This window comes from Vicia villosa, linkage group LG5 (genome assembly GCF_029867415.1).
Source record: "Vicia villosa cultivar HV-30 ecotype Madison, WI linkage group LG5, Vvil1.0, whole genome shotgun sequence".
Taxonomy (NCBI): Eukaryota; Viridiplantae; Streptophyta; class Magnoliopsida; order Fabales; family Fabaceae; genus Vicia; species Vicia villosa.
The window spans coordinates 137,275,193-137,301,275 of NC_081184.1; the positions used below are offsets into that span (position 1 = coordinate 137,275,193).

At 32.5% G+C, this 26,083-nt stretch overlaps 2 protein-coding genes across 2 annotated transcripts; both read right to left on the reverse strand.

Moving 5' to 3' along the window:
• Window positions 1–3,128: 3,128 nt before the first annotated feature.
• On the reverse strand, window positions 3,129–3,829 carry LOC131602681 (18.2 kDa class I heat shock protein). Its single transcript, XM_058874849.1, has one exon. It carries the CDS (start codon window positions 3,739–3,741, stop codon window positions 3,265–3,267), a length of 477 nt encoding a protein of 158 aa, XP_058730832.1. The 5' UTR covers window positions 3,742–3,829; the 3' UTR covers window positions 3,129–3,264.
• A 3,445-nt stretch (window positions 3,830–7,274) lies between these two features.
• LOC131607482 (non-classical arabinogalactan protein 31-like) lies at window positions 7,275–9,065 on the reverse strand. Its single transcript, XM_058879487.1, has 2 exons — window positions 8,465–9,065; window positions 7,275–7,762 (listed from the first exon to the last, which is right to left on the reverse strand). The coding sequence occupies exons 1-2, from the start codon at window positions 9,021–9,023 to the stop codon at window positions 7,476–7,478; spliced, it is 846 nt and encodes a 281-aa protein (XP_058735470.1). The 5' UTR covers window positions 9,024–9,065; the 3' UTR covers window positions 7,275–7,475.
• Between the last annotated feature and the right edge of the window lie 17,018 nt (window positions 9,066–26,083).

Below are 26,083 nucleotides of genomic sequence, written 5' to 3' on the forward strand. Positions count from 1 at the left end.
GGCATTACACTGATGATTTCAACATCTCTAAGATTTGCTCGACCGTTCTTTGTACCGTTGCTATGAACTCGAGCGGGATTTTCTCTTCAAAATCGTAATACGTTTGCCACATTGCCAAAGCATCCTCTCGGTTCTTGAGCTCAAAATTGCTGTAAACAACGTTCCCTCCGTTGTCAACTGAATGTAAACGATACTCGAGCTTCACAACCTTTCGCTTGTCTCCGTAAGGTAGGCGATAGTGGATTCCGTCAATGATATTGTCGAGCGAGGTGTAATCATTGAGTTTGAACGTTCGTCCGGGTGTTCTGCCGTCGGATTAGGAGACACTGGCGACATACCAACAGATGTTAATATCATATTAAGACATTTTTGTGTTTGTGAGAAATACAACATAAGAAGCCCCAAATTTATAGAAGACCTAAGTCAATATGGACCATTCATTTTCTGTCACATAACTTCCCGTAGGTATATCCACGGAAAGAACTTATATATTTTGCTTCTGTATGTATATCTACGGAGAAAACCCTGAGTTTGCAAAATAAGAATCTTTCGTAGATACATCTTCAGAACTTTTGCTATGAGTTTTTTAAGCAGAGCAGAATGGTAATGCATAACAGAAAAGTTTTAGAGCTACTTAACCTTCCATTAAAATTTATAATTGACAAAAAATGATTATATTACGATGTTAAATAGTACCTATATTACACTTTCAAAATTCAAAACAAATCTAAAGAATTATCGCCGACTAAATCTATTGTTGGTTCCAATTTTTACTTTTCCGCATTCGATTCCTTTTTGATATTGTTCAATCTTTCGAATTCGTGCATCATATCAACAAAAAGATCTGGCCATGTCTCGACATTTACGGTATGATGAATCGCTCATTCCGGTGACAGGTGGTATGGGCCGGGGCATCATGATTTCAAGTAAACTTGTACAAAATGACTCGATTTGGCAAGCCTTCCAATACTCATAATGCGATACTTTAGATTTGTAGGGGGTGCGGTGCGGAGCGGAAAAATGGTTTCCTAAAACCCGTATCGCGTCAAGTCAATGCACACCATATCATATGCACATGCAATAAGATGCCCCATCTCCGGGAATCTCATCCATTTTGACAGCGGCGCGTGACCGTTCAACCAAGGTACAAGAGAGTCATAAACCGCTTCAAATTTATCTATCTCTCCGTATAAACGCATGTACGAGTCTTTATACGTCTTCAATTTTTAGATAAGTTGATGACGGACAAGCGTATGATTATCCTCTCCCTTACTAAGTAAAGTCGAGACGACTCGATCACCGCAATTACCGTCCCCCTTAACATTGACGATTCGCTCGATGTATTTGTGCATAAAAATCATATTGAAATTTATTTTGTGCAACTTTCATCGTACTGTTTTCATCTTCTTTTCGTTCATATTTTGCAGCTGACCCCAAACACAAGATCTAACAAGCACTAAGGGTCTGTTTGGTAAAAATAGCGGTTGACTGATAAGCTAGCTGATAGCTTATAGCTTATGACTGATGACTTATAGCTTATAACGGATGGTTGAGACTGATAGCTTATAAGCTCATTGAAGTGTTTGGTAAAATTAGCGGTTTAATTAACTTATAAATATAAAATGACATAAAAGATATTTAATATTTAATTATTTTATTTTAAATTAAAATAAATTATAAGGGTTAAAAATGGATTCAATTGAGATAATAAGGATAAAAAAGGAAGAAAAAGTAATAAGACATAAGACATAAGCTAAACGCTATTTAAAATAGCGTCTGGAAAATAGGTTATAAGCTAGTAAAATAAGCTATAAGCTCGTTATGAAAAGATCGTTACCAAACGGGTCTAAATTATCACATGAACTTATAAGACATAAGACATAAAACATAAGCTATAAGCTCGAAAATATGTTTTACCAAACAGAGCCTAAATATTATAATTTTCTATTGATATTTTCTTAATTGACATTTTCCTTCATAAAATGCCATACAACGGATTAACAATGTATCTCCAACATTATATCTAACTGTTATTAAGACAATGATTTTTTTTCGTTTACCACTTGTACTGCATTAATATGACCAAATTGCTTTTTTCCTAATCAGGATTTCTACAATAATTTTGTTACATATTAACTACGATGTTAACTATCATTAATTGTGAAATTTTATGGATTCAAATACGATGTTAACTATCATTAACTGTGAAATTTTATGGATTCAAATACATTTTATGGATTCAAATACGATGTTAACTATCATTAACTGTGAAATTTTATGGATGATGTTAACTATCATTAACTGTGAAATTTTATGGATTCAAATACATTTTATGGATTCAAATACGATGTTAACTATCATTAACTGTGAAATTTTATAGATGATGTTAACTATCATTAACTGTGAAATTTTATGGATTCAAATACAATTTATGGATTCAAATACGATGTTAACTATCATTAACTGTGAAATTTTATGGATTCAAATACGATGTTATGTGTTAACCCTAACATCATTAACTGTGAAATTTTATGGATTCAAATACGATGTTATGTGTTAACCCTATGGATTCAAATACGATGTTATGTGTTAACCCTAATCATATGGCATGATATGTAATTTAACTGACTAACATTTCATTTTTAGTTGCCGAGAAGATCGAAAAAGAACCTATATTTGTTAGGTTAATAAAATTGAATATCTAATTAGATTTCATTTTCATTCTAAAAAAATAAAACTCTTGAATAATATCATAGCAAAAGAATTTAATCGGCCATTGTTTGTAATCAAGTAGATTTTTCTCACCGGTTGATTGTATCACTCTAATCGAGTCATTTGGGTGTGAAACATATATTCAGTGTTATTTGAAAGATAGTGAGGCAACACACATTTTTAATCCCAATCAATTTGCAATACAAAATTATATCATCATATTTGTCACGAACTCACCGTATGAATTATTACAATATCAAATTATTTTCTTATTAGGGAAATCCAAAGAGAAGGTGGTGAGATCAAACTTATTCTACTTACAAGATACAATATCAAAGTGCTATTTAGAGCTTGAGAATTAAAAGTTTTGCTAAAAGTGAATACAATAACAGCCATAAGAAGGAACAACACTACTATTTACTAATTTATTTATGCATTAACATTTCACAATTACATCACCATACATTTTTTGCACACGCTACAAAAAAGTAAGCATTATAACCAAGAAAGCACACGATTTAAAGCAACAGAGTAACAGAGGTCATTCTAAGTTCAACCAGAAATCTCAATAGACTTAACCTCAGGCTTCTTAACTTCTTCTTTTGGAACGGTGACAGTTAGAACACCGTTTTCCATAGAAGCTTTCACTTGATCTATTTTAGCATTCTCAGGCAATCTGAACCTCCTCAAGAACTTTCCACTGCTACGCTCCACACGATGCCATTCATCCTTCTTATCTTCTTTCTCAATGCTTCTCTCTCCGCTTATTTGAAGAACCCTATCATCTTCAACTTCAACTTTCACTTCCTCCTTCTTCAGTCCAGGAAGATCAGCCTTGAAAACATGAGCTTCCGGTGTCTCCTTCCAGTCAACACGTGTGCTCACAAAAGCAGAATTCTCACGAGGGAATGAAGCAGAAAGTGCAGAATTGGAAAATGGAAAATCCTTCAAGGGGTCCCAAACGTCAAGAGAGAATGGATCGAAAACATTGCTTCTTCGGCCACCAAAGAAACTTGGAATCAGAGACATGTTTGATGTAGTTGAAAACTCCGTAAATTTAGAATTGTGAGAATATTTAATAGATATCGATGCTTAGCTTGAATGACATTGTTGAGAGAGGCTCGGGGTATTTAAAGGAGATGGAGGAATAGTCTTGTATTATCGAGAAAGTGCTGTTACTATATCACCGAGTCTTGAAAATTCTGAAACGTTCTAGAGTTCTCTAAAGAGACCTAAAATTCTCTAGATTTTGTTTTAACTATTCGGCTATAAATAAAAGGGGTTGGATTTTGTTTTTGAAAGAAAAAAATTCGGGTTTTGAATCTAAAATTTTATCTCACATCCCTACATTTATCTATATTTTTACATTGTAAAAAATTCTAAGTAATATAATTTTAATAAATTTATCATTTTATTTTTTTAATATTCATTCAAATTTTTCAAAAATTTGTAGTAGTTTATATCACACTGATGTTTACAAAATAACGGTAAGAAATACTATTTGATGTATTTTTTTCGTTTATTAAGTAACTTGCAGTTATGTTATCCAATTTATATTTTAATTTTATCGAAGAATTAATTGAAAAATTATTTTGTTTGTAATTTTTTAACTATCTCGGATAACTTTGTAGTATATTATTCAATGTAAATGAAGTTGTGTATCGGATAATGTTGTTTTATGTAGATGAATTTGTGTACAAGAATAATTGTTGTCAAGTGATCGGATAAACTAAATTTTTAATCGGAAAACTTAATGATAAGATATCCAAAAAGAATTCTAATTGAAAAAAATTATGTTGCTGCTACTAAAATTCTTTTACAAATATGCAATAAAAACACATTTGTATAGATACCTCTATTGCATTTTCAACTATACAAAGATTCGATACACAAGAAGAAGTGATAAGGTGGATTAAAGAGACTGGAATTAGAAATAAAGAAATTATTTTCATCACTTCTTCAAATACTGAAACATGTAAGAGAGGGAGAATTAACAAAGTATTCTTTGGTTGTGATAAAAGTGAGAAATACAAAGATATCGATAATAGAACACAAAGTGTCACTAAGAAATATGGTGTCCATTCAAAATCAGGTCAACACCGTCAAAAGATGGGTCTGGATGGAGTGTTCATGTAATATGTGGACTTCATAACCATGATTTACTTGATAGATTAGAAGGTCATTCGTTTGTTGGTAGGCTAAATGCATATGAGAATCAACATATTGTTGATTTGACAAAGCGACATGTACCCTGATTCAATCAAATATATACAACCTGATTCAATCAAATATATACAACCTCTGTTTGAAATAGTTGGCAAGACGTCAACCAAGTTGACATTTGGGGTTGCATTTGCCTATATGGAATCTGAGCAGACAGAGAACTTTTGTTGGGTATTGGATAAGTTGAAGCAATTGTTTGTCGAGAAAGATTTGTGTCCACAAGTGATTTTTTACTGATAGAGATCTTGCTTTGATGAAAGCAATTGAAGTTGTGTTTTGTAGGATGATTAATTCTCTTTGTTAATTCGCTTTGACGATTAATTCATTTCATTTTCTTCCCATCTAACATAAGCTTCTTTTTTTAGGTTTCTCAATTTTTTATCTACTTTCTTAATTAGGGGACAATATGGTCAGATATGTCATTTCTTTCCACAATTGTAGCATGTTGAAAGTGTTTTCTTCATCTTTTTCTTGCTCTTCTTTTTGCTTCATCTCATTTTTATGAATCTTTTGAAGTTCTTACTATAAGAGACACGTCACCATCAGAATCGAATTCCTCAGCTTTAAGTGTTAGACTTTTGTTTTTCTTTTCTCCTTCTTCATCTATGGCAAGCATTTTGAGTTTGATTTCGTATTCCTGCAATTTTTCAAAGAGAATATGTGTGTGTGTGTGTGTGTGTGTCCATAGTCACTAAATCCTTAAATTATCAAATCACAGTGACTTAGGGTTTCCAGAGTTCTTACAAGACTAATAATATGGGTGAATCGTATTTGCATTTGATTTATTTCTCACCTGACTAACAAACTAGGTGATCGTATTTGCATTTGATTTATGTTCTCTTCAGGTTTCATTCTGAAGAGTTCATACACATGGATTAATATGCTCAACATTGCTCTTTTTATCTCAGTAACGCCTTCCTGGATAATTTGGAGGATGTCCCATATTTCTTTTGCAGTCTTGCAGCGAGAAACTCATAAAAGTTCATCAAGACCGAAAGCGGTGGTAATGACAGTTTTTGCTTTCAAACCGCATTGCACATTCTCTTTATCATATTTAATCCAATTCTTTTCAGGTTTGTTTACTACCACATCATTGACATCTTGTGTAGGAACAAATGAACCTCCTTTCAAAGCCTTTCAAATACCAGGATACATCCCTTCTATGAAAATTTTCATTTTCTCTTCCACAAAATATTCCCTTCTCAATTAAAGAATGAGAATTTGTTTAGTAAATAGCTTGAAGACATTTTTTTCTCTTAGGACGATTAGTCTTTAACAGGAGTTAGGGTCTGATACCACTTGTTGGACAAGGGGCTTCAAGCACAAAGGAGGGGTGAATTGTAGTATTTAATATTCTCAATTACTTTTGAAATTGTGTTAGTACATTCTTGAGTATACAGTAAATAGTTGCGAAAATAAAGACAATCAATAAATAGTAGAAAAATAAAGAGGATAAGGGTTAGAGAGATTACACCAGATATTTACCCAGGTCCGGCTGACCGTTGGCATATTCCTGTCCCCAACAGATCTTGATATTTTGACCATAAACTTTGAGCTTTTATAGGTTATGCCCACGAACCTTAATACAAATTCATCTTCCAATTCAAAAAATAAAGAGCAAACTTCGTATTGATGGTTTTACACTATTCCAATGATAAAGACAACGAGACTAGTGATTTTGAAATAAATAATCAACCATCATACAATGAATTGCAAAATGCTTTCCTTGCATGTTGAATATTTAACACTATCTAAACAATGCACAAAACAAAAGAACAGAGTTTTATGTCTAAAAGTAAAAGCTACCATGCAAATGAAATTAGGCAAGGTTAAGGATTCAACATGCATTAAATATAAATCTCTTGAAAAGAAAATCATTTACTTGATTCAAGTAATTTTGAGATATGAAAAGGCTAAATTGGATTGAAAAGCGGGTCTTAGATAGGCAAAATATACAAATGACAGGAGTGAACTTGAGAATTTTAAATTTGACAAACCTAGCTCAATCAAGAATATCTTTGTAAAATGTACAAATGCTTATAGCAACTTTCAAACTAAGAGATTGTACAAGAGAATTTTCAACCAAAAGGAACTTTTTTTTGTAAGAAATAATGTTTATCATTCAAATAGGAACGGGTCCTTTCAATGCATCTACATATATTGAAATACAAATGCAAGAGCATTGGCCAACGATATGTATGTGTCAAATTTTATCTCATTTTCACTTTAAATTTGTAGAATTTCACTTTAAATGAAATTCTAAGATGTTAGACTAAAATTCTAAACTTTTTTGTTGTAGAAATGACAATTTTGTGATAAAAGAACGGAGAGAATTAGAATACACAAAAGCATTAAACATCATTTTTTCTAATACCGAATTCTTACAAGAACCATCAATCACACACACACACATAATGTCACTGCTTATTACGCATTGATAATTCAAACACCTAAAACACCATATTTCATCACAATCTTAAACCAAACTCCTAAACAACACATCAATCTATAAAATAAAAAAACTCCCAATTCTTCAAATCCTAACATTTGGGCTCAAATGCAAGAGGCCCAACGGTGTAGAGAACAAAAGGATAACCCTTAGACACAAAAGGTTTCTCAGCTCTAAGAGCAGCACCACTAACACCACCATGAAGATTCGAAGGCTTAAGCCCATTAGGTGCACTAACCAACACAACATTACACTTATGAGCTGCATAGCTTGTAATGCTCTTTGGGCCTTCAATGTAGAAATAACCATTCTTATCAGTTTCGTCCTTCAACACCAACTTGTACCTTGTGTTGTTACATTGAAGCTTCACAACGGCACCTTCAAATTCAAACCAACATAGTTATTACCACTGTCGTTTATCGACAAAAGTATACATAACGTTGTCATGTCAATGAAAAAGTACATAAGAAATTATGTACTGTTCTCAGTAAGCGTGCAGCTTTACTAAAAGGACAAAGTAGCTTTAGTTTAAAACTTTTGCAAAAAACCATTCTTGGATTCTGATCTTTTAATTAACACACAAAACCACAGTGTTCCCTTCAATGCAAACAATAATAAAGTTTTCGGGGAACATAACTTTTTACGTAATTTATGTTGTTTAAAATAATGATGTTTTTTCGATCCCCGCAACTGCGATCGGGAGGGGGATGGAACCACTTGATGCCAGAACTCGCCCCCGAACCGGACTAAACCGGTGGCATAAAGCAAAAAAAAATAAATAATGATGTTTTTTTCTTTCGGCCTTAAAATATAATTATAGATCTGTAAAATATAATGTAAAAACCACTTTAATAATATTATAGATCTATCTATACTATTTACACTGATGCTAGCTACACGAGTAAAAAATGATTATTTGTGAAAGAGAGTGAAAAAAAATCTAAAGTTGAAAAAATCACTGTATATTACAAGATCTAGGAAAATATGAAAATGAAATTACTGAGAGAAAAAAATAAAAATAATATTTGCATAAAATGGGGTTTAAGCGTAAAGAGAGAAGTTAAAAGTTGAGTAACAAACCAAGAAGTGATGAAGCTCCCAAGAGGGTGTCAGCACCAGGATACTTGCATGATTTGACATAAACAACACCCTGAACAGCAATGAAGCTTCTAGGGATGGGAGTAGGGTGCGGTGGTGAGTGAGCGGGAGCAGGAGGGTGGGATGGTGAGTGAGCAGGAGCATGAGCGGGAGGGTGCAATGGTGGGTGAGTTGGAACGACGGGTGTGTGAGTAGGGGCAGGAGCAGGAGCGTGGTGGTGGTGGTGGTGGCCGTGGGTTGGGGGTGTAGCAGGTGGGTGAGCTGGTGATTTGGTTGGGGGGTGAAGTGGAGCTGGTGAGTGAGGAGGGTAACGAGTATGAGTAGGGGTGGGAGCTGGGGAATGTGAGTGGTTGTGGTGGTGATGGTGGTGGTGAGGGGGGTTGGCCGGTGGGTGAACCGGTGACTTAGTTGGAGGGTGAAGGGGAGATGGGGTGTGAGGAGGGTAAGTTGGGGGAAGAGATTCAAGCTCTTCAGCAAATGAAGAGAAAGAAGTTAGTTGGAGGAAGAGTAGCAACAATGCTAGGGTTTTAGCCATTTCCATGAGTAAGAGAAAGTATCAAAGAGAGAGATGGTATTGAATGAGAGTGGGAGGGTTGATTTATAGGAGCTAGTGCCCAAAATCATTACTATTTTTGTTTTTTAAAAGAACACAAAATTAAGAGAAATGTTAAACATAGAAATGTTATTTTGAAGGATGTGTGTTTAATTATATAAAAATTTTAAAATTATTTTTCAAAATATTTCAATGCACTCTATGATTCTTTCAGCGAATTTTTATTTATATTCTCCGGTTTTCGTAAATATATATTCGAAAACATCTTCTTCTTTTTTAAATTTAGTTTTTTCGTAAATGCATTTACGGAAGTGTAAAAAACTATAGTAAACGATGGAAAAATACAATGAATTTTATTTCAACAATTCTTCTTTAAGTACGTCTACGAAACGTGTTCAAAAAGAGTATTACGTAGTTGTACCTACTAAAGAATTGTTGATATGAGTTTGTGGTTTCCGCTTCTAATGATATATTTATTTGCTTGAAACAGTTAAGAATCATGATTTTTCCACAGTATATCATAGTAGTGTGATGTAAATGTATATAGTACACGAAAAATAAAAAATCTTATAAATCTTACAAATAGTGTCAAACATAATAAAAATAAAATTATATCAACCTAATAAAAATAAAGACACCAAAAGTGTCTCAAACTGAGGCCGATGAGACTAATAGTTCTAATTCATATTCAAACAAAATAAGGCCTACAAAAAAGCCTAGCCAACATCAACAGTAAAACATAACTTCTTTGACGTTATCCAAGATAATTGAATTCTCCCGGAGCATAGTCGACCAACATATTACCATGTGTTGTATGATGAAAATAGATTCAGTGCAGAACAGCTCCAAAGTTTTAGTTGTTTTAGTAAAACTTTGTAGCTGATCTGCATTGGATCTAATTTCATCATACAACACATGGTAATGTTTGCCGACTATGCTCCGGTAGAGTTCAGTTATCTTGGATAACTTCAAAGAAGTTATGTTTTACTGTTGATGTTGGCTAGGCTTTTTAGGATGTCTTATTTTGCTTGAGATTTATGGTTTGAGGAGTGTACAAGTGGAGTATTGGTTCAAGAGAAAGTATTCCGGTTTGGGATTAAAACTGGCTGCATGATAGCTCCTCGGTGTTCAACATGTGGCTGAACAATCAGGTGATGGCTAGTATGAAAGTTTCGGACTTGAGTAGCTCTATGGTAAACAATGGAATTCAAGTTTAATTCATTCTTTAGTTGGGGAGGGAATAGTGGAAAAAGACCTCAATACCCCATTATTTGAGGCAGTAAAGGATGACAAAATAGTTTGAAAGTTTGATTAGAATGGTAATTATTTTGTTCGTAGTGCTTACCACTTTTGCATTAATAAAGCTATTGATACCTCTCACCTTAGAATTGACGATAATTGGGACTTAATATGAAATATGAATATTCCGCCAAGGGTTAAGAATTTTTTGTGGCGGCTTTGCAAGAATTACGTGCCAACTAGAATACTCTTAAATTAAAAAGGTGTTCAATGTCCTTCAATTTGTGTCGTTTGTGGGAAAGAGGCGGAAAGTAATAATCATTGATTCTTTCAATATTCAAAGAGTATGGAGTGTTGGAAGAAATTGGGGCTCTGGCCTGTTTTGCAGCAGCTACAAAATAATCACCTCCCTTTTTTGCCACTACTGTGTTCTCCTTTTTGCAGGTACCTAATCAAGATCATCAAGTCGTATTCTCTACTATTTTGTGGAGTTTATGGAAAATCAAGAACAATCACATTTGGAACCAAACTGTTGATTCTCAAGACATAATTTGTAATCGAACGATGCTTTTACTTGTTGGATAGAGAAATGCTCAAAAGCCTAGTAAAAGAAACATCTCCCAAAATCAAACATCAACTGATGACAAGTGGAATATGCCTTCGATTGGTCGTCTCAAATGTAATATCGACGCTTGTTTCTCTAATAATAAGGTTGATATAGGTGCTTGCATTAGGGATGATGAAGGTTGTTTCTATTAGGAAAGATCCTAAAGTCCCACATTGGTTGGAGATAGAGCATTGAAAGAGTATATATATAGAGGGACACTCCTCACCTCACGAACCAGTTTTGTAAGGATGAGTTAGGTCAAACTTTAATATGGTATCAGAGCCTATCGATCGGACCATGATCCGCCCACCGTTAATATCCATGCACCAAGCCCAAAAAGAGTGTTGGGCGTGAGGGGTGTATTAGGAAAGATCCTAAAGTCCTACATTGGTTGGAGATAGGGAATTGAAAGAGTATATATAGAGGGACACTCCTCACCTTACGAACCAGTTTTGTAAGGATGAGTTAGATCAAACTTTAATAGTTTCATTGCTTCCCGAACAGAGTGGTTCTCGCCCATTACTGAAGTCGCGATTGGAGAAGCTTTAGGACTTATGGCTTCTATCAAATGGGTGTATAAGCTTGGTTATGACAGTGTAGATTTTGAGTTGGATCTTAAAAGCGTTGTAGATAGTGTGAATAGTCAAAGTCCAAATTATACGGATTTTGGTTCTGTCACAGAGAAAAGCAAACGCTTACTATCTAATTATTTTACGAACTCTCATGTTAAATTCACTAGGAGACAAGCCAATAAAATTGCTCATATTTTGACACAAATGACTTCGTGTCTTGTTAGTTTCACAACTTTCCAAATGTACCTGCATGTAACGAGTCTCTTATTACTAATGAAATGAATTGAGTTTTTCGCATAAAAAAAATACAAACAAAGAGTACAAGAAAAAACTTAACTCATACTAATCTCTAACATCTTATCATTATTAATTTTACAAACATTACATTTTCTTGCTAAATTTCTAAAACAAACTTTAGAAACTTTTTTTTTCCAACGAGTAGAATGTTTAGTTCATACTAATTTCAATCTCCATGTGCGATATTTAATGGTATTCAATACGGTATTACTTGAAACAATATGGCATATTTGCCATAGCGTCCTCACTCCATGTAGTTGTTAATCGTAATTGATTTTTAGATAGGAGATGACATCTATCCAATTTGATTGTGATCCACATTACTCAAAATGTTTGAGCAGGCTGATACTTCTAGTTGTATATGCCTATTAGACATGTTAATTTGGACAAAAGAAGTCAATAATAGATTATTCCGCATTGTCAAGTGTGGGTGAAAATAGGCTGGACGGAGTTAGACTTTGTCAAGTCTAAGTCTGACATGTCAAAAATTTTAAAGTCTAAGTCTGATCTATAACCTATCAAAGACTTGTTTTTATGTCTGAGTCTGGACTTTTCGAATGCCTGATTGACTTATTAGCCTACATAAAAGTCTATTTTATGTGAACATTTTCAAATAAGCAATTCAACTAATATTAAAATATAATAACAAGTTACAAGGTTAATTAGACTTAATGTTAATTTGCATTGACTTATTCAAGTTTACCTATTAACATATATTTTGTGATACTATATGTTTGAGAGAACTTATGGAAAAAACTTACGGCATTGTTAATAAGATTTTTTCAGAGTATTTTCATAAGTCCTTCTAGACATCTAAAATTTATTTCTGTATTTTGTTTCTGCAGAAGACTTTTGACTATTTTCCGGAAGAAGATTCCAGTGAGGTCACACACGAGTTCATGAGTGTTAGTTTTAGGGATTCGAGCAATGCAAATGATGAAAGCTCGAGATGCTAAGTGTCTTTTTTTATCTCTGTCGGGAGCCCTATTTATAGTTGCTGGAGCAATAATCACCCGCATTATGGAGGAACCTTGGATTCTTTCCATTATGAGTGATGGTAGTAACCTCCGTCACCAGCTATTAAAAGTCGTAACCCCTGTAACGGCGAAGGCTCTTCGTATACAGGTAACTGTCGCAACCGACCAAGATGAACAACTCCGACCTTACTTAAGGTAACGTCTGCCGAGTTGGAGAGTCTGTTCTTGTCGGGCTAAAGATCCTCGCCGAGCTGAAGATCCCTGTTGAGTCGAGTTGATAACTCTTAAGGTTAATCTTAATTCTTATCCACCCTATTCTAAACCTACCTCCTCCCTGTAATGTCGGTTTGCATGATCTGCCTAAATATCTTAAATTTCTTTTTAATAGGAACTAAAAATGAAATTTGAGATATTTATAGGATCAAAAACATACTTAACAGTTAACCCTTTTAATTTTAAATAATAACATCATATATAATAATAATAATAGAATTATTCATATTAATTTAAATAAGTTGGTCTGATAGACTTTAAAGACTTTTTTGTACTCTGTGGTCTAATCTTTTTAATTAATAGACTTATAAAACAATCTAAATCTTTTTTATTTTAAAAAAATAATTAACTTAATCTAGACCTTTAACCTAGACTTATGTAGGATAGCATGTAGGCCTTAGCCTAACCTATTTTCACCCTAATCAAATTGCACTTTAAATTCTAAATATTGTGGCTGTATATTACTATTTCTTTTTATGGATGATAAAGAAAAAATATTTTTTGGCTTGGCATAGATAAACAGTTGACGAGGAACACATGCACAGCACAGGTGCTGATTATCCAATATTGGGAATTTGCCCTTCTTGCAAATTGCAATGCAAATGTAGAAGTTTCCAAAGAGATTTTTGTGACAAATGTTTCTCATGTGAAAGTAATTTTTAGTGATTAGGAAGAAGAAAAAGATAGAAAACAGCACTTTCGCAATATTTATTCATATTTCTTGGCGGGCACTCTAAACCAATGTAATGTGCAATTAAGCATTCTGGTTAATTGTCACTGAATTTGTTGTGGAACTTAAATTTACGTACGTTTCCATTTTCAACCTCCGAACATAATTTTTTTTTTTATAGAAAATTGTAAATTGGTTTTTTTCTTAAGTTTCGGATTTAGCTTTTTCCACACAAATTTTATATTTCAGAGTTCTTAACTCATATTTAGGACTATGGATGTGAGTATTTTTAGAAAGCAATTTACATGATTACTCACTCCGTTTTATAATAAGTGTCTCATTTACATTTTTTTTTGTCTCAAATTAATTGTCCATTTACAATTTCAATGCATCAATCATTATTATTTTTCTACTATTATGTCCCTATTTATTAACTTTCACGTTATTCAACTACTATTAATAGGGGTATTCTAGTAAATGACATTAACTTTTTTACTAAAACCAACACATCCAATCATTTTCTTAAAAACCATGCATTTTCTTAAAAACGGACATGCCAACTCTATTTAGGTCCGTCATGTAAAAGTCTGCAAAAAAAATGGGACGGGACGGAGCAGACAAAGTTAAGTTAGAGTGCACATGGATCGATTTGAGTTGAATTTAGCCATAATCATAACCTAACCCATACATGGTACAGTGATTTGGGTGAGGTAAAATAACCACCCACAATAACATTGGGTTGGTTTGGATAAAACCATAAATTTGAATTGGGTTTATTTTTTCGTCATATAATTATTAATGATATGTCACATTTTTTTTAATAAATAGTTTAACATATTATTGATATTTTTTTTAACATCAAATGTCTAAATGTACATTGAAATTTATCATAAACATATATCTGTAAAAACCAAAGTTAAAACCTAGAATTGCATAAAATACTTACAACTTATTAGAATTAGCATCAAAATAATAAAAGTGTGACATTTTAAATAAGTTAAAATAATTACTTACTAAATAAAAGATGTTCAAAAGATTGAAATTGAAGTAGGCAAAATTAAAAATATTAAAGTCATCACTTGTCAAATTATAAAAAAGAGAAAAAAATATAATCACTCAATAATCCATGAGTTTTGTGGGTTGGGTGTGGGTTTAACCATAACCCAATTATTTTGAATGAATTTTCATTTTTGAAAACCGTATTCATCCAATAATTCGACCCAACCCACTTTTTTGGGTCGGTTTTACTGCCCAACTTATGAACACCCCTAAAGTTAAGGGTGCAGGTCTATAACTTTAGTCAGTCCCACAAAAAGTGAGGGCAGAGCGGACTAAGCCAGTGGACACTACATCTTTTAAATTTAAAAATATAAAAATTTATGTTAATTTTTGTGTCCGCAAAAACCCGCATAAAAAATGGAGTGGGGCGGGACGGTCACATTTAAGGATGATGACATAAAATTTTGGTTTGTTCCGTACTAAAGTGCGGACAAAATTAATATGCCCAACGAACCGGATCCGTTTTGTCAACCCCTAATTATGTTTGCTCTTTTAGTTATGGTCACTCTTTAACTAAAGACTATAAAAGTGAAGAGATGAAAATAATGTCTAGTTAATTCAGTTTATATTGATAATTATATGTCCATTTCACATCATCTTACTTATTTATTTAGAAATGAAATTATAGTCATTAGATTATTTAGATAAAAATAAAATAATTACTAATTTATTAACAAGCCTAAAAATATTTAAAATAAAGTTTTTTTTTTATAATTTTCAACCAATTATTGTGGTTTTGGAAATAGCAATTTTATTATCTTTTCAATTAAATTTGAAAGAATTTGTGTTAAAAAAATTATTTACTGAAATTTTTTAACTTAATTGTGTATTTTTATTTTATTTATTGACAGCAAAGCTCAAATTTCAAAAAATAATTACTATTTGTTAATTTAAGATTTGTTATAACTATATGTACAAATTAGAGTTTTAAATTTATAATTTAAAAAATATATATACAAAATTCAGTTAAATAATAAATATATAATATTTCATATTTAATACAACTTTTTTGTTAAATTTGTAAAGAAGAGGATCTCATATTATCATATGTTTGGGTTTAACTTTTGACTTTTTTAAAATGTGATTTTTTTTAAAAAAATTCATTATAAAAGTTTTTTTTTTTTACCGTATAAAAATTGTTTTAAGTCTTTAAATAAGTTGAAATTGCATTCCGTAAAGAAGTTATATACTCTTTCAACTTAATCAAAATGGGGTTCAAATTTGATTACGAATTTGCAACTATATGAAATCTTTTAAAGAAAATTTATCGCCTATTAAATTTCGGGTAGTTTAAATTTTTTTAATAGATAAAAATAAAATATTATAAAATATTGAGGGGTAAAATCTGATTCAGTCATCATTCTAGATAAAATACCATTGTTACAACAATGGTCTAAGATAAGAAATAAAAACACTCACTACATAAACACTACCTAGCGAACTTTCGTACAAGGACGAAATCAGATATCAAAATAAAATGTGTTGTGTGAATCTTCATAATCTTTAAGAAATGGTGAATGAATTGACCGCCAAGACGAACCAATTCAAGTATTCAAGTGCCAACAACTCCTTGCAATAAATTACAGCAATATAAAAGTTCCTTCAAGCTTAACAAACTCATATCACAGTGGACTATAACAAAGTATAGCCCGACAGCCACAAAGTTATCAAACAGAACAAAACCGTTGTTGTGGTAACACCAACCTGAACGCGATGATAACTACAAATCTCAACAAATCTAAAACAAATCAAAAATCAAAAGCAAGGCACGCCACCACCAACTACGAAAACAGAACCGGAATCGGTGAACATTCGGATCGAAAAAGACAACCAAAAATCTAGTTGATAAAAGCGAAAAAACAGATGCTAAACACCATGTTAAGAGACTCACCGTCGGCGAACTCCAACAACCGACTCCGAAAAACGCAGGAGAAACAACCACGTCGAAGAAGCGGAGGAAGAGCAGAACCAACAGAAAAAAGGTGGTGTGGAAGAGAGGCCTCAACACACCACAAAGCAACTTGACTACATGGTGAACCAAAACCTTTGGTTTTTTGGGTGAGAAGAGAAGAGAAGAGAGCGTACCTTTTTAATTTTAAAATAATTGAGTTTGATATAATTGATTTTATTAAACTTGAGTTTAATAAAATTGATTTATGTTTGGATACATTTATGTAAAAATGAGTTGAATAATAAATTATAGTTAAAAATCATCCTGAATCAATTCTGAAGGCAAGAGCTCCAAATTCTAACTTCAAATACAAAATCAATTTTATTTTTGTCTAAACAAAAATCTTAAAATCACCCAGAAATAATTCTACATCTCTAAATTTTTTTTTTCAATTTCAAATTCCAAACATGCACTCCATAAGATTAAATGAATTATTCCCTTAGTCTTATAAAAAGTGTTCTATTTCAGCAATGCACGGTTCTTAAGAAAATGATTAGATATATTAGTTTTAATAACAAAACCAATATTATTTACTAGAATATCTTTATTAATTGTCTTGAAAAAAGTGAAAGTCAATAAATAGAGACACTACTAGGCAATTATTTTGAAATAAAAAAAAGTGTAAATGAAACACTTTTCATGAGAAGGAAGAAGTAGTGTTTACTGTTGTGCACGCAAAAAATATATAATATTAAAAATAATCCGCAATTTTATGATGTTTTAACCATTAATTATATTTAATTATAAAGTTTAATGTTAGTACATTGGCACTGTAAAAAAATATTACACAGACATCCAATCAAATTAATTTTAAAGTACTAGTAAATCATATGAGTAATTTAAATTTTAAATGGTGACTTGATAAAGTACATGGTAGTCATTATTTGAGAGTGTAAAAATAATTTACATGTTCTATTTTCTCTTAATTATATTCAAACGGTTCAGATTAAGATGGTTAATGTACAATATTTTTATCTCAACCAACCACACGTTCAAATTCTTGAAGTTAGAAACATGACGTTGTCCACAGAGAAAGCTTCGTACCATGCTATCCTATCCTATGAACCTACAAATGATGATTCATGATGGACACAGTACACAAATCGGACAATAGATCGTAGCTTTTGTGACATTTTAAAAAAAAATTGAGTTTTGTCTAAAATTGTTTACTTTTCATGATTGTAGCTTTCAACATCAAACGCAATGGATACAACCCATGCCATCTTCATATCATTGCTATCTTCAGAATGTAACGGTAAGTAAAGATGCCGAGCAATGATTTAAAAATGAGAAAAATTCTAAAATTTGAAGAAAAATATTTATATACATAATTATATTTAAATTTATTTTTGAAAGAATTTGATATGTATTTGATTCAATGGAATAAAAATTAATTTTAAATGTAAATGGATTTCATTAAAATTGAGTTGAATGAAAAATAAAAATTATAAGTATATATTGAATTTTTTTTACCAATAACTAACTATTGAAATTAAAATATATCAATAACCATATTTTGCAATAAATTACAAAAATAACTAGATTTCAGAAATAAAAATAGCGTGCACGCCAGTTGAGATGGCGCATACTTATTTTAAAGAGAATGCGCCAAATGGACTGGCGCATGCGCTATCTCAACTATCTCAACTAATAACAAAAACATTTAAAGAGAATACTTATTATTTTTTAAATAATAAAAAATATTTAAAAATAAAACTAAAAAAATAATAATATTAATTTAAATAAACAATTAGATAGTGGGAATGTAAATTACATCAAGACATAATTTCCTCGTCCCCGTCCTCTCTTAGTAACTCGTCCTCTATGAATTTCTTGGTGTGGTTGGGTCGAGGGTCCCGCGAAGTCAATGCGATATGAGTCCATGAAACTCGTCAGGTCAGCATATCTTAAAGACCTGCTTTTGAAAAGTCAATTACCCATGTTCTCAAAGCTTAGTCGTGTTGGTGGGGGTATGGGCTCGATGGGTGGTCGGAAGCACTGGTCGTTTGAATAAGTGGTGTAAAAAGGAAATTGGTCTTGTGGAGTTTGGTAGCCATATGTGTGTTGAGTATGTTGGGTGCTACGGTGATGGCATGGTTGCGTGTATGTTAGGTTGGTTGGAGAATATTTTGCATGTTCGCCTAGGTCGGGGCTAAGGTGAGTGGTGGATGGACTCACACGGGGTTGTTGGTTGTATGGTTTATATTCTTAGTATTGACTTTGAGTATGTGGCATTTGTTGGTCTTGGTATTGGTCATGGTGATGTGGTTTGGTGCTTGTGGATCGATGTCGTCGTTGTGTTGGTTGAGTGGTGCAAGTGTGTTGGGTTTGTTGTTGGGGGTGTGTGTTTGTTGGTAATGTTGTTGTGTATTCGATGACGACGCAACTCGAGTGCGTGGGTCGATCAAATACCTCAAGACTGACACAAACATTTGAGGCGTAGTAATCGATCTGTTCTAACTCATATATTGAGTTGTGTGTCATATTATTTGGTTCTCGGGTGCGACAGAAAATTGTAGGGTTCACATCTCTTCCACATCTAGCACCATTCTAGTGTGTGTTATTTCTAATTGGCATAAGCCCATTGGGCATCGACTCTAAAAATATGCCATGGTGACAAACACATTGGGTTGGTCGGGATTTCCTGATGCATGCGGAACTGCATTTTGACTCGGTCAACTATTTGGCATATAGTGAGAAAATGGAAAGAGTGCTATATACTTACTTTGTCGCATAAGGGAACATAAAGGCGTTGTTGTTGATGGAGAAAAGAGACTTCATTCTCCACCAACCCCATGCTCAGAGCAAGAAAGCGCAACCATAAAAAGTATAAGTTTCTTTTTTGGCATTTTTACAGAGTGCACTATATAGATGGGCTAAACCGGAGGAACCCCAACTATATCCTTTTATTTTATTAATGTCCCTAAATAGACTTAAATACATAAAATTTACAATGTTACCTGTATTTTCGGGAAATAAGAGGTTTCCGAACAATATCATATTATAAACTCTTGTTTTAAGGATTCTAGCATCCTCGGATGAAAATTCATCTAACTTAAGAGAGGTATAATACGTTTTGAGGTCCTTTAGGTTAATAACATGGTCCTTCGACCTACTCCCATTTATCATATATTTTCTCAAAATTTCCTTGCAGAGGGCATTGGCTTGTTGAACCGATCCATTAATAGCCTTATTCTTAATTGGAAGACCCAACAACATGTACACGTCCTCTAGTGTGACGGTACATTCACCTATTGGAAGATGGAAAATGTGTGTTTCGGGTCTCCACCTTTCAAGAAATAAGAGTATGAATTTCGTATCAATGGTACAATTTTATATATTAATAACATGTCTGAAACCCACATGCTCTAGATATGGCTACGTGGCAGGCTAGAGGCATGCATGCTGTGCAGACTAGGTGGCAGGGCTAGTGGTGATGCGCCATTCCAAACGGCACATATGAACCTTTTCAAAAGTATGTGCCATTTCACTTGGCGTGCATGCATCTTTACAATTTTGACTAATACATTTTATCTCCGACTATTTATACCTGACTAATTTTGATTAAAACACATAACTCTATACTTCAACAAAAATTTAAACACAATATGGCCTCTACTCCACAATACGTTATCAATGCCCACGTCAATGGTGAGACGTACCAATGTGATGTATCCAGTTTTTTGTTTCGTAACACCAATAATACCCGCTTTTGTTTAAACAGAAAAGCCAATTTTTCGTATTTCAAAAAGCAACAGGAGGTCTAACTTGAATGATGTCTGTTGTCACAAATCTTCTACCAGCATCATGTATTTTTTGGCACGAACAAATTTAAATATTATCAAGTAATGGTTCAAGATGACGAAGATCTTTAGAATATGTTATGTAATCATGAATATTTTAGGTACAACTCGATTGAGTTGTACGTTTAACTACAACAACCTGAAGTGTCACAGGTAATTGAGTCACAAGTTGTTGATCCCATTGATGATGAATAAGTTGAAGTAGATGTCATTGACAAAGAAGAAGAAGAACAACTAGAGCTATAAATTGATCACATGGGGAATGATGATTTTGAAGAGGACGATCAAGTCTACACACCACCTGTGCACATGACAAACTTTAATTTGGACGAAGATGAACCTTCATTAGATATATTCTTCAATCGGTATATGCAGTCAGATGAATAGTTAAAAGAGAGAGACAAATTTCGTTCAAAAGATGACTGCGTGCGAGCTATTAAAAAGCTCCATATGGTGAACTATGATGATTTTAAAGTAGATCGAACAAATGCCGTGAGGTACAAAATTAAGTGTGCGAATGAGGAGTGTATGTTTGAGAAATGATTATTAGGTGATCGACTCTATTTCTAAAGAACACACTTGTGTTACCACTAATCAGTCACACGATCATCTTAAACTAAATTATGATCTTATATGTCAAGAAATCTTACGTCTCGTAAGCAATGATCTGTCATTGAAAGTGAGTATCATAATCACTCATCTCACTTATGTATATAATTATACTCCCTCGTACAGAAAGACATGCTTAGCAAAGACCAAGGTCATTGAAAAAGTATACAAAAATTGGGAGGAATCATAAAAAGAATTTTCGTGCTACTTGCACGCACTTCGCTCATATGCTCCTGGAACTATTTCTATTATGGAAACATTGCCGGTGTATGCCCTAGACAGTACTTGTGTCAAGGGAAATGTAATATTCCTTCGACTGTTATGGGAATTTCAATCTTGCATCATAGGGTTTGCATTATACAAACCTATTTTTCAAATAGACGGGACATGGTTGTACGGGAAATATAAAGGGACGCTACTGATGGAAGTCACACAAGATGGAAACAACAACAGTTTCCCAATTGTCTTTGCTCTAGAGAAATGAGAGACTGGTGGAGGTTGGGGTTTCTTTCTCGAGAATCTCGGAACACATGTTGCTCCGCAATATGGTCTCTATTTAATTTCTGACAAACATGCTTTTATTGAGAGTGCATACAACAATCCTACTAATGGCTGACACGACCCCCTTCTATTCATGTCTACTGCATTAGACATATCACCCACAATTTCATACGGGATATAAAAGACAGGATTATTCGGAAAACTCTTGTGAACGTGAGGTATGCATTAACGCAACCATCATTCAAACTGTATTGCAGCGAGATCAGATTGTCAAATCCTGATGCAGGGAGGTGGGTAGATAATCTTCTAGTGGAGAAATGGACGAGAAGATAGGGCCACATGACCACGAATCCTGATAATGAATAATGATGGGGCCACATGACCACGAATCTTGGTGAATAAATGAACACCGTCTTCAAAGGCATACGAAACCTCCCTGTAACCACTTTGGTGAAATGAACATGTTTTAGAATGTCTTCGTTGTTTGCAAAAAGAGGTGAAAATGGAGTGTAATGTTACAATCAAGACAATTATGGAGTGAAAGTTGCATGAAATTTATGAAGGAAGAAAGTGCCAAAGCCAACACGCATATTGTTACTAGATTCGGCCGTCATAACCACAAGTTCATTGTTAAAGAGACGATGACCCTAACAAGGGGCTGCTAAGACAAGAGTATAGAATTCTACTACCATCTTGTTGGTGCGATTGCCGAAAGATTCAAGCCTTTCGTATGCCATGCTCCCATGTCATTGCAGCATGTGCGTATGCTTATCAAGATGCATTATCACTTCTATCTCCCGCTTACAAGGCCAAGACCTTACTCAATGTATACAAGAATGACTTTCCAGTGGTAGCAAAAGAGGATTATTGGCTTGCGTGTGAAGGAGAAATTGATTGACATAACGACCAAATGCGAAGGAAGAAAAAGGATCGTCCCAAAAGCAAGCGTATTACAACTGAAATGGATACGACTCACAAGCTAGAAAGAAAGTGTAGTATATGTTTTCAGGTCGGACACAACCGAAAATATTATCCCAGTTGTGTTACAAGCTCAACAACATAAAAAATTTATGCACACATGTAATTTATTTTTAGATCTGAATGAAACTATTTTTTCATTAAGCATACTGCTTACAAGAAATCGATCTCTTCTTAGCATGAAATTGAACTAGTTAACAAGTCAAAATATATAAGAAATTACAACTGTAAAAACAATTTCATCTGTTCCATGCATCATCACCATAACGTCGCTGTTATTTTTGACATCCTCCCACCAACGTTGAGGTTTTCCAATTGCAACTGAGGTGGTCGTTCTTTGTCTCTGAATTCTTCTAATGACTTTGCCATCTTGGATATCCTCGTCTAACCAACGGATCAAGGACCTCTTAAGATGGTCCATCGAGTGGATGTTCCAAAATTTCATTTTAATCGGGGGGTTTGATAGCCGAAAAAATAACATAGCCATCCCTTTTGAAAATTATTTCAAATGTCATGAAGAAAAAAATTGAGAGAAAAAGAGTAGATGTGTGAAGAATGGTGGAGGAATGAAAAATTATTTATAGAAAAGTCTGATACACCCATGCGACAGTTGAGATGACGCCTCCTCCTAATGCATGCGCCATTTCAATTGGCGTGCATGGTTTTTTCATTTTTGAAACCTGGTTATTTGTGTTTTTTTTTTTTTTTTTTTGCAAAACATGGTTATTGATGTATTTTAATTTTAATAGTTGGTTATTGGTAAAAAAATCACATATTGGAATTGTGAATCTATCATGATTTATTTAAATCAACTCTCTAATTATTAATTTGTGTAAAAAAATCTCTCAAATTATTACTACAATAAAAATTTGGGTTAAATAGTGTTCACCCCCTGCCAAATAAGCGAGATTCGGTTTTCCCCCTTATTAAAAAAAATTTTAGCCTTGGCCCCTTAGAAAACAAGATTCTGTTTCCAGGAACCCCCTATCACCTGTTTGGCTGACTGGGCTTTTGGAATCTTGCTGACGGAGCGCCATTATCCTTGTTTGGCTGCTGACGTGGCTGCTGCATTTGGATATTATGCTTAATAACTCTAAAAAAATTGTCTCCCATGAGAATTGAACCCATGAGCACATGGCTGACTGGGCTTTTGGAATCTTGCTGACGGAGCGCCATTATCCTTGTTTGGCTGCTGACGTGGCTGCTGCATTTGGATATTATGCTTAATAACTCTAAAAAAATTGACTGGGCTTTTGGAATCTTGCTGACGGAGCGCCATTATCCTTGTTTGGCTGCTGACGTGGCTGCTGCATTTGGATATTATGCTTAATAACTCTAAAAAAATTGTCTCCCATGAGAATTGAACCCATGAGCACATGGACATAAACCAACCCCCAAACCACTAAGCCAATTCGTTTTAATTGAAATAACATTGCTCCTATTAAACTATATTTAAAGCTGAGTTTAATTGTATAATTTAAAGGTGTACATATATACTTAAAAAAACTGTATGTTAAATAATTATAAAAAAACGTAAATTAAATATTTTAAGTTTTTTCTTATAATTATATAATATAATATATATAAATGTTAATTAAAATGTTTTTTTAATAAAGTTTATAATTAACGTTTTTAATTTTTTTAATAAACGTTTTTTTAATAAATATGTACAGCTTTTTTTAAAAAAATTTAAATAAATTTAAATAAATTTAAAAAAAACGTTAAAATTATTCAACGTAAATTAAAAAGGTTTATTACAATTATTAAAAAAAAAGTTTATATAAATCATTAAAATATAAATTTATATAACGTTTATATTAAAAAAAAGTTTATATAAATTATTAAAAAAAAGTTTATAATAAACTTTTATATTTATATAATTATATAACGTTTTTTTAAAAAAATTAAAATCGTTTATTAAAATTATTTAAGAAAATGTTTATATTAATTACTAAATAATAAATTTATATAATTATTAAAAAATTATTATATGTATAGCTTTTTTTTATATTTATATTATTAAAGTTTATTTAATTTATATAAACGTTTTTAATAATTATTATTTATATGTTTTATTCAGTTTTTTTATAATTATATAAATGTATTATTTAATAATTTTAATAAATGTTTTTAATTAATGTTTTAATTATATAAATATTTTTTTATAATTATATAAACGTTTTTTAATTAACGTTATAAATATATAAATGTATTTTTTATAATTATATAAAAGTTTTAGATTTAGAAAAGTTAGTTAAAAAACTGAATGTATCATAAAAAACTAAAACGTTATAAAAAATTGTTAATTAAAAAAATTTTCAAGCTTGCAGCAATAAATGTATAAATGTATTTTTCAAGCTTGCAGCAATAAATGTACTAAAACGTTTTACATTTATATACAAAATAGTTAAAAAAACTGAATGTATATAAATGTATTTTTTTTAAATGTTAAGCTTGCAGCAATTATATACAACTATTTGGCAATTAAAATCAACTTAACAAGCATGGCCTAGTGGTAAGATTGGAGCATTGTATCATAAGTGACCTGGGATCGAATCCCAGGTTTTGCAACTATTAATATGCTATTTTTCAAGCTTTCCAAATGCAGCAGCCACGTCAGCAGCCAAACAAGGATAATGGCGCTCCGTCAGCAATTTTTTTTTTAATAAGGGGGAAAACCGAATCTCGCTTATTTGGCAGGTTACACATCACTAAAAACTTGAGGTTTCACTCTCTAAGTTTTTAATATTTATTTTTTATTATCTTTTTTTTTTCTTCTCTATAAACGCTTGAACGACAATGAAATCATTATTGAAGTTTATTTTTTAAAGGGAAAATATTGATAAAACTTTAAAATAACATAAATATAGTCATCACAATCAAATTCAGGTTCGGTAGTCGATTATGCGCTGAGAAGGTATTAATACCTCGCGACATCGGTTGTAAACAACGGTTACCTTTAATTAGTTTTGCAAAAAAAAAAATATTAACCTTAAAGTGTTCGATTTCTCCTAATTTTTATGACGTATTTATAAAAAGAAAGAAAAGAGAAGAAAAAAAGGTTTTTTTACTAGGATACTTGACAAAATATTAAATCTTGCTCCTACGTATTCAAAACTACTTAATTTTTTGTAACAAAAATTTATCCATTAGTTGATTTTAAATAAAAAGTTTGATCGCACTAAGGCAAAAAAGAAAATGTAAAAAAGACTAACTCATGCTACGGTTGAAAGAAAATGCTAAATAAAAAAAAATTGACTGTCGCTACAGCAAAAAAAAATTGTTTATTGGTTGTTGTTGTTTTTAAAAGGAAGACGGATATTTGAGCTTAAACGTGAGATATGTCTCGTATTTGTTTATTCGAGAATAAAAAGGATGTGCATCCAATTGTTATGTTTTTCAACTTTATAAATACCTAAAAATTTTAATTTTATAAACACTTCTTCATCATTTTTTCATTTAAATTTAAAAATCGTAAAATTAAAATTTGTTAACCATTTATTTTAATCATA

Excerpts from the sequence above, each read along its gene's own strand:
- LOC131607482 (XM_058879487.1), bottom strand. The coding sequence starts at position 9,023 with ATGGAAATGGCTAAAACCCTAGCATTGTTGCTACTCTTCCTCCAACTA. Across the intron at positions 7,763-8,464 it reads GGGAGCTTCATCACTTCTTG|GTGCCGTTGTGAAGCTTCAA; the intron begins GTTTGTTACTCA and ends TTGAATTTGAAG.
- LOC131602681 (XM_058874849.1), bottom strand. The coding sequence starts at position 3,741 with ATGTCTCTGATTCCAAGTTTCTTTGGTGGCCGAAGAAGCAATGTTTTC.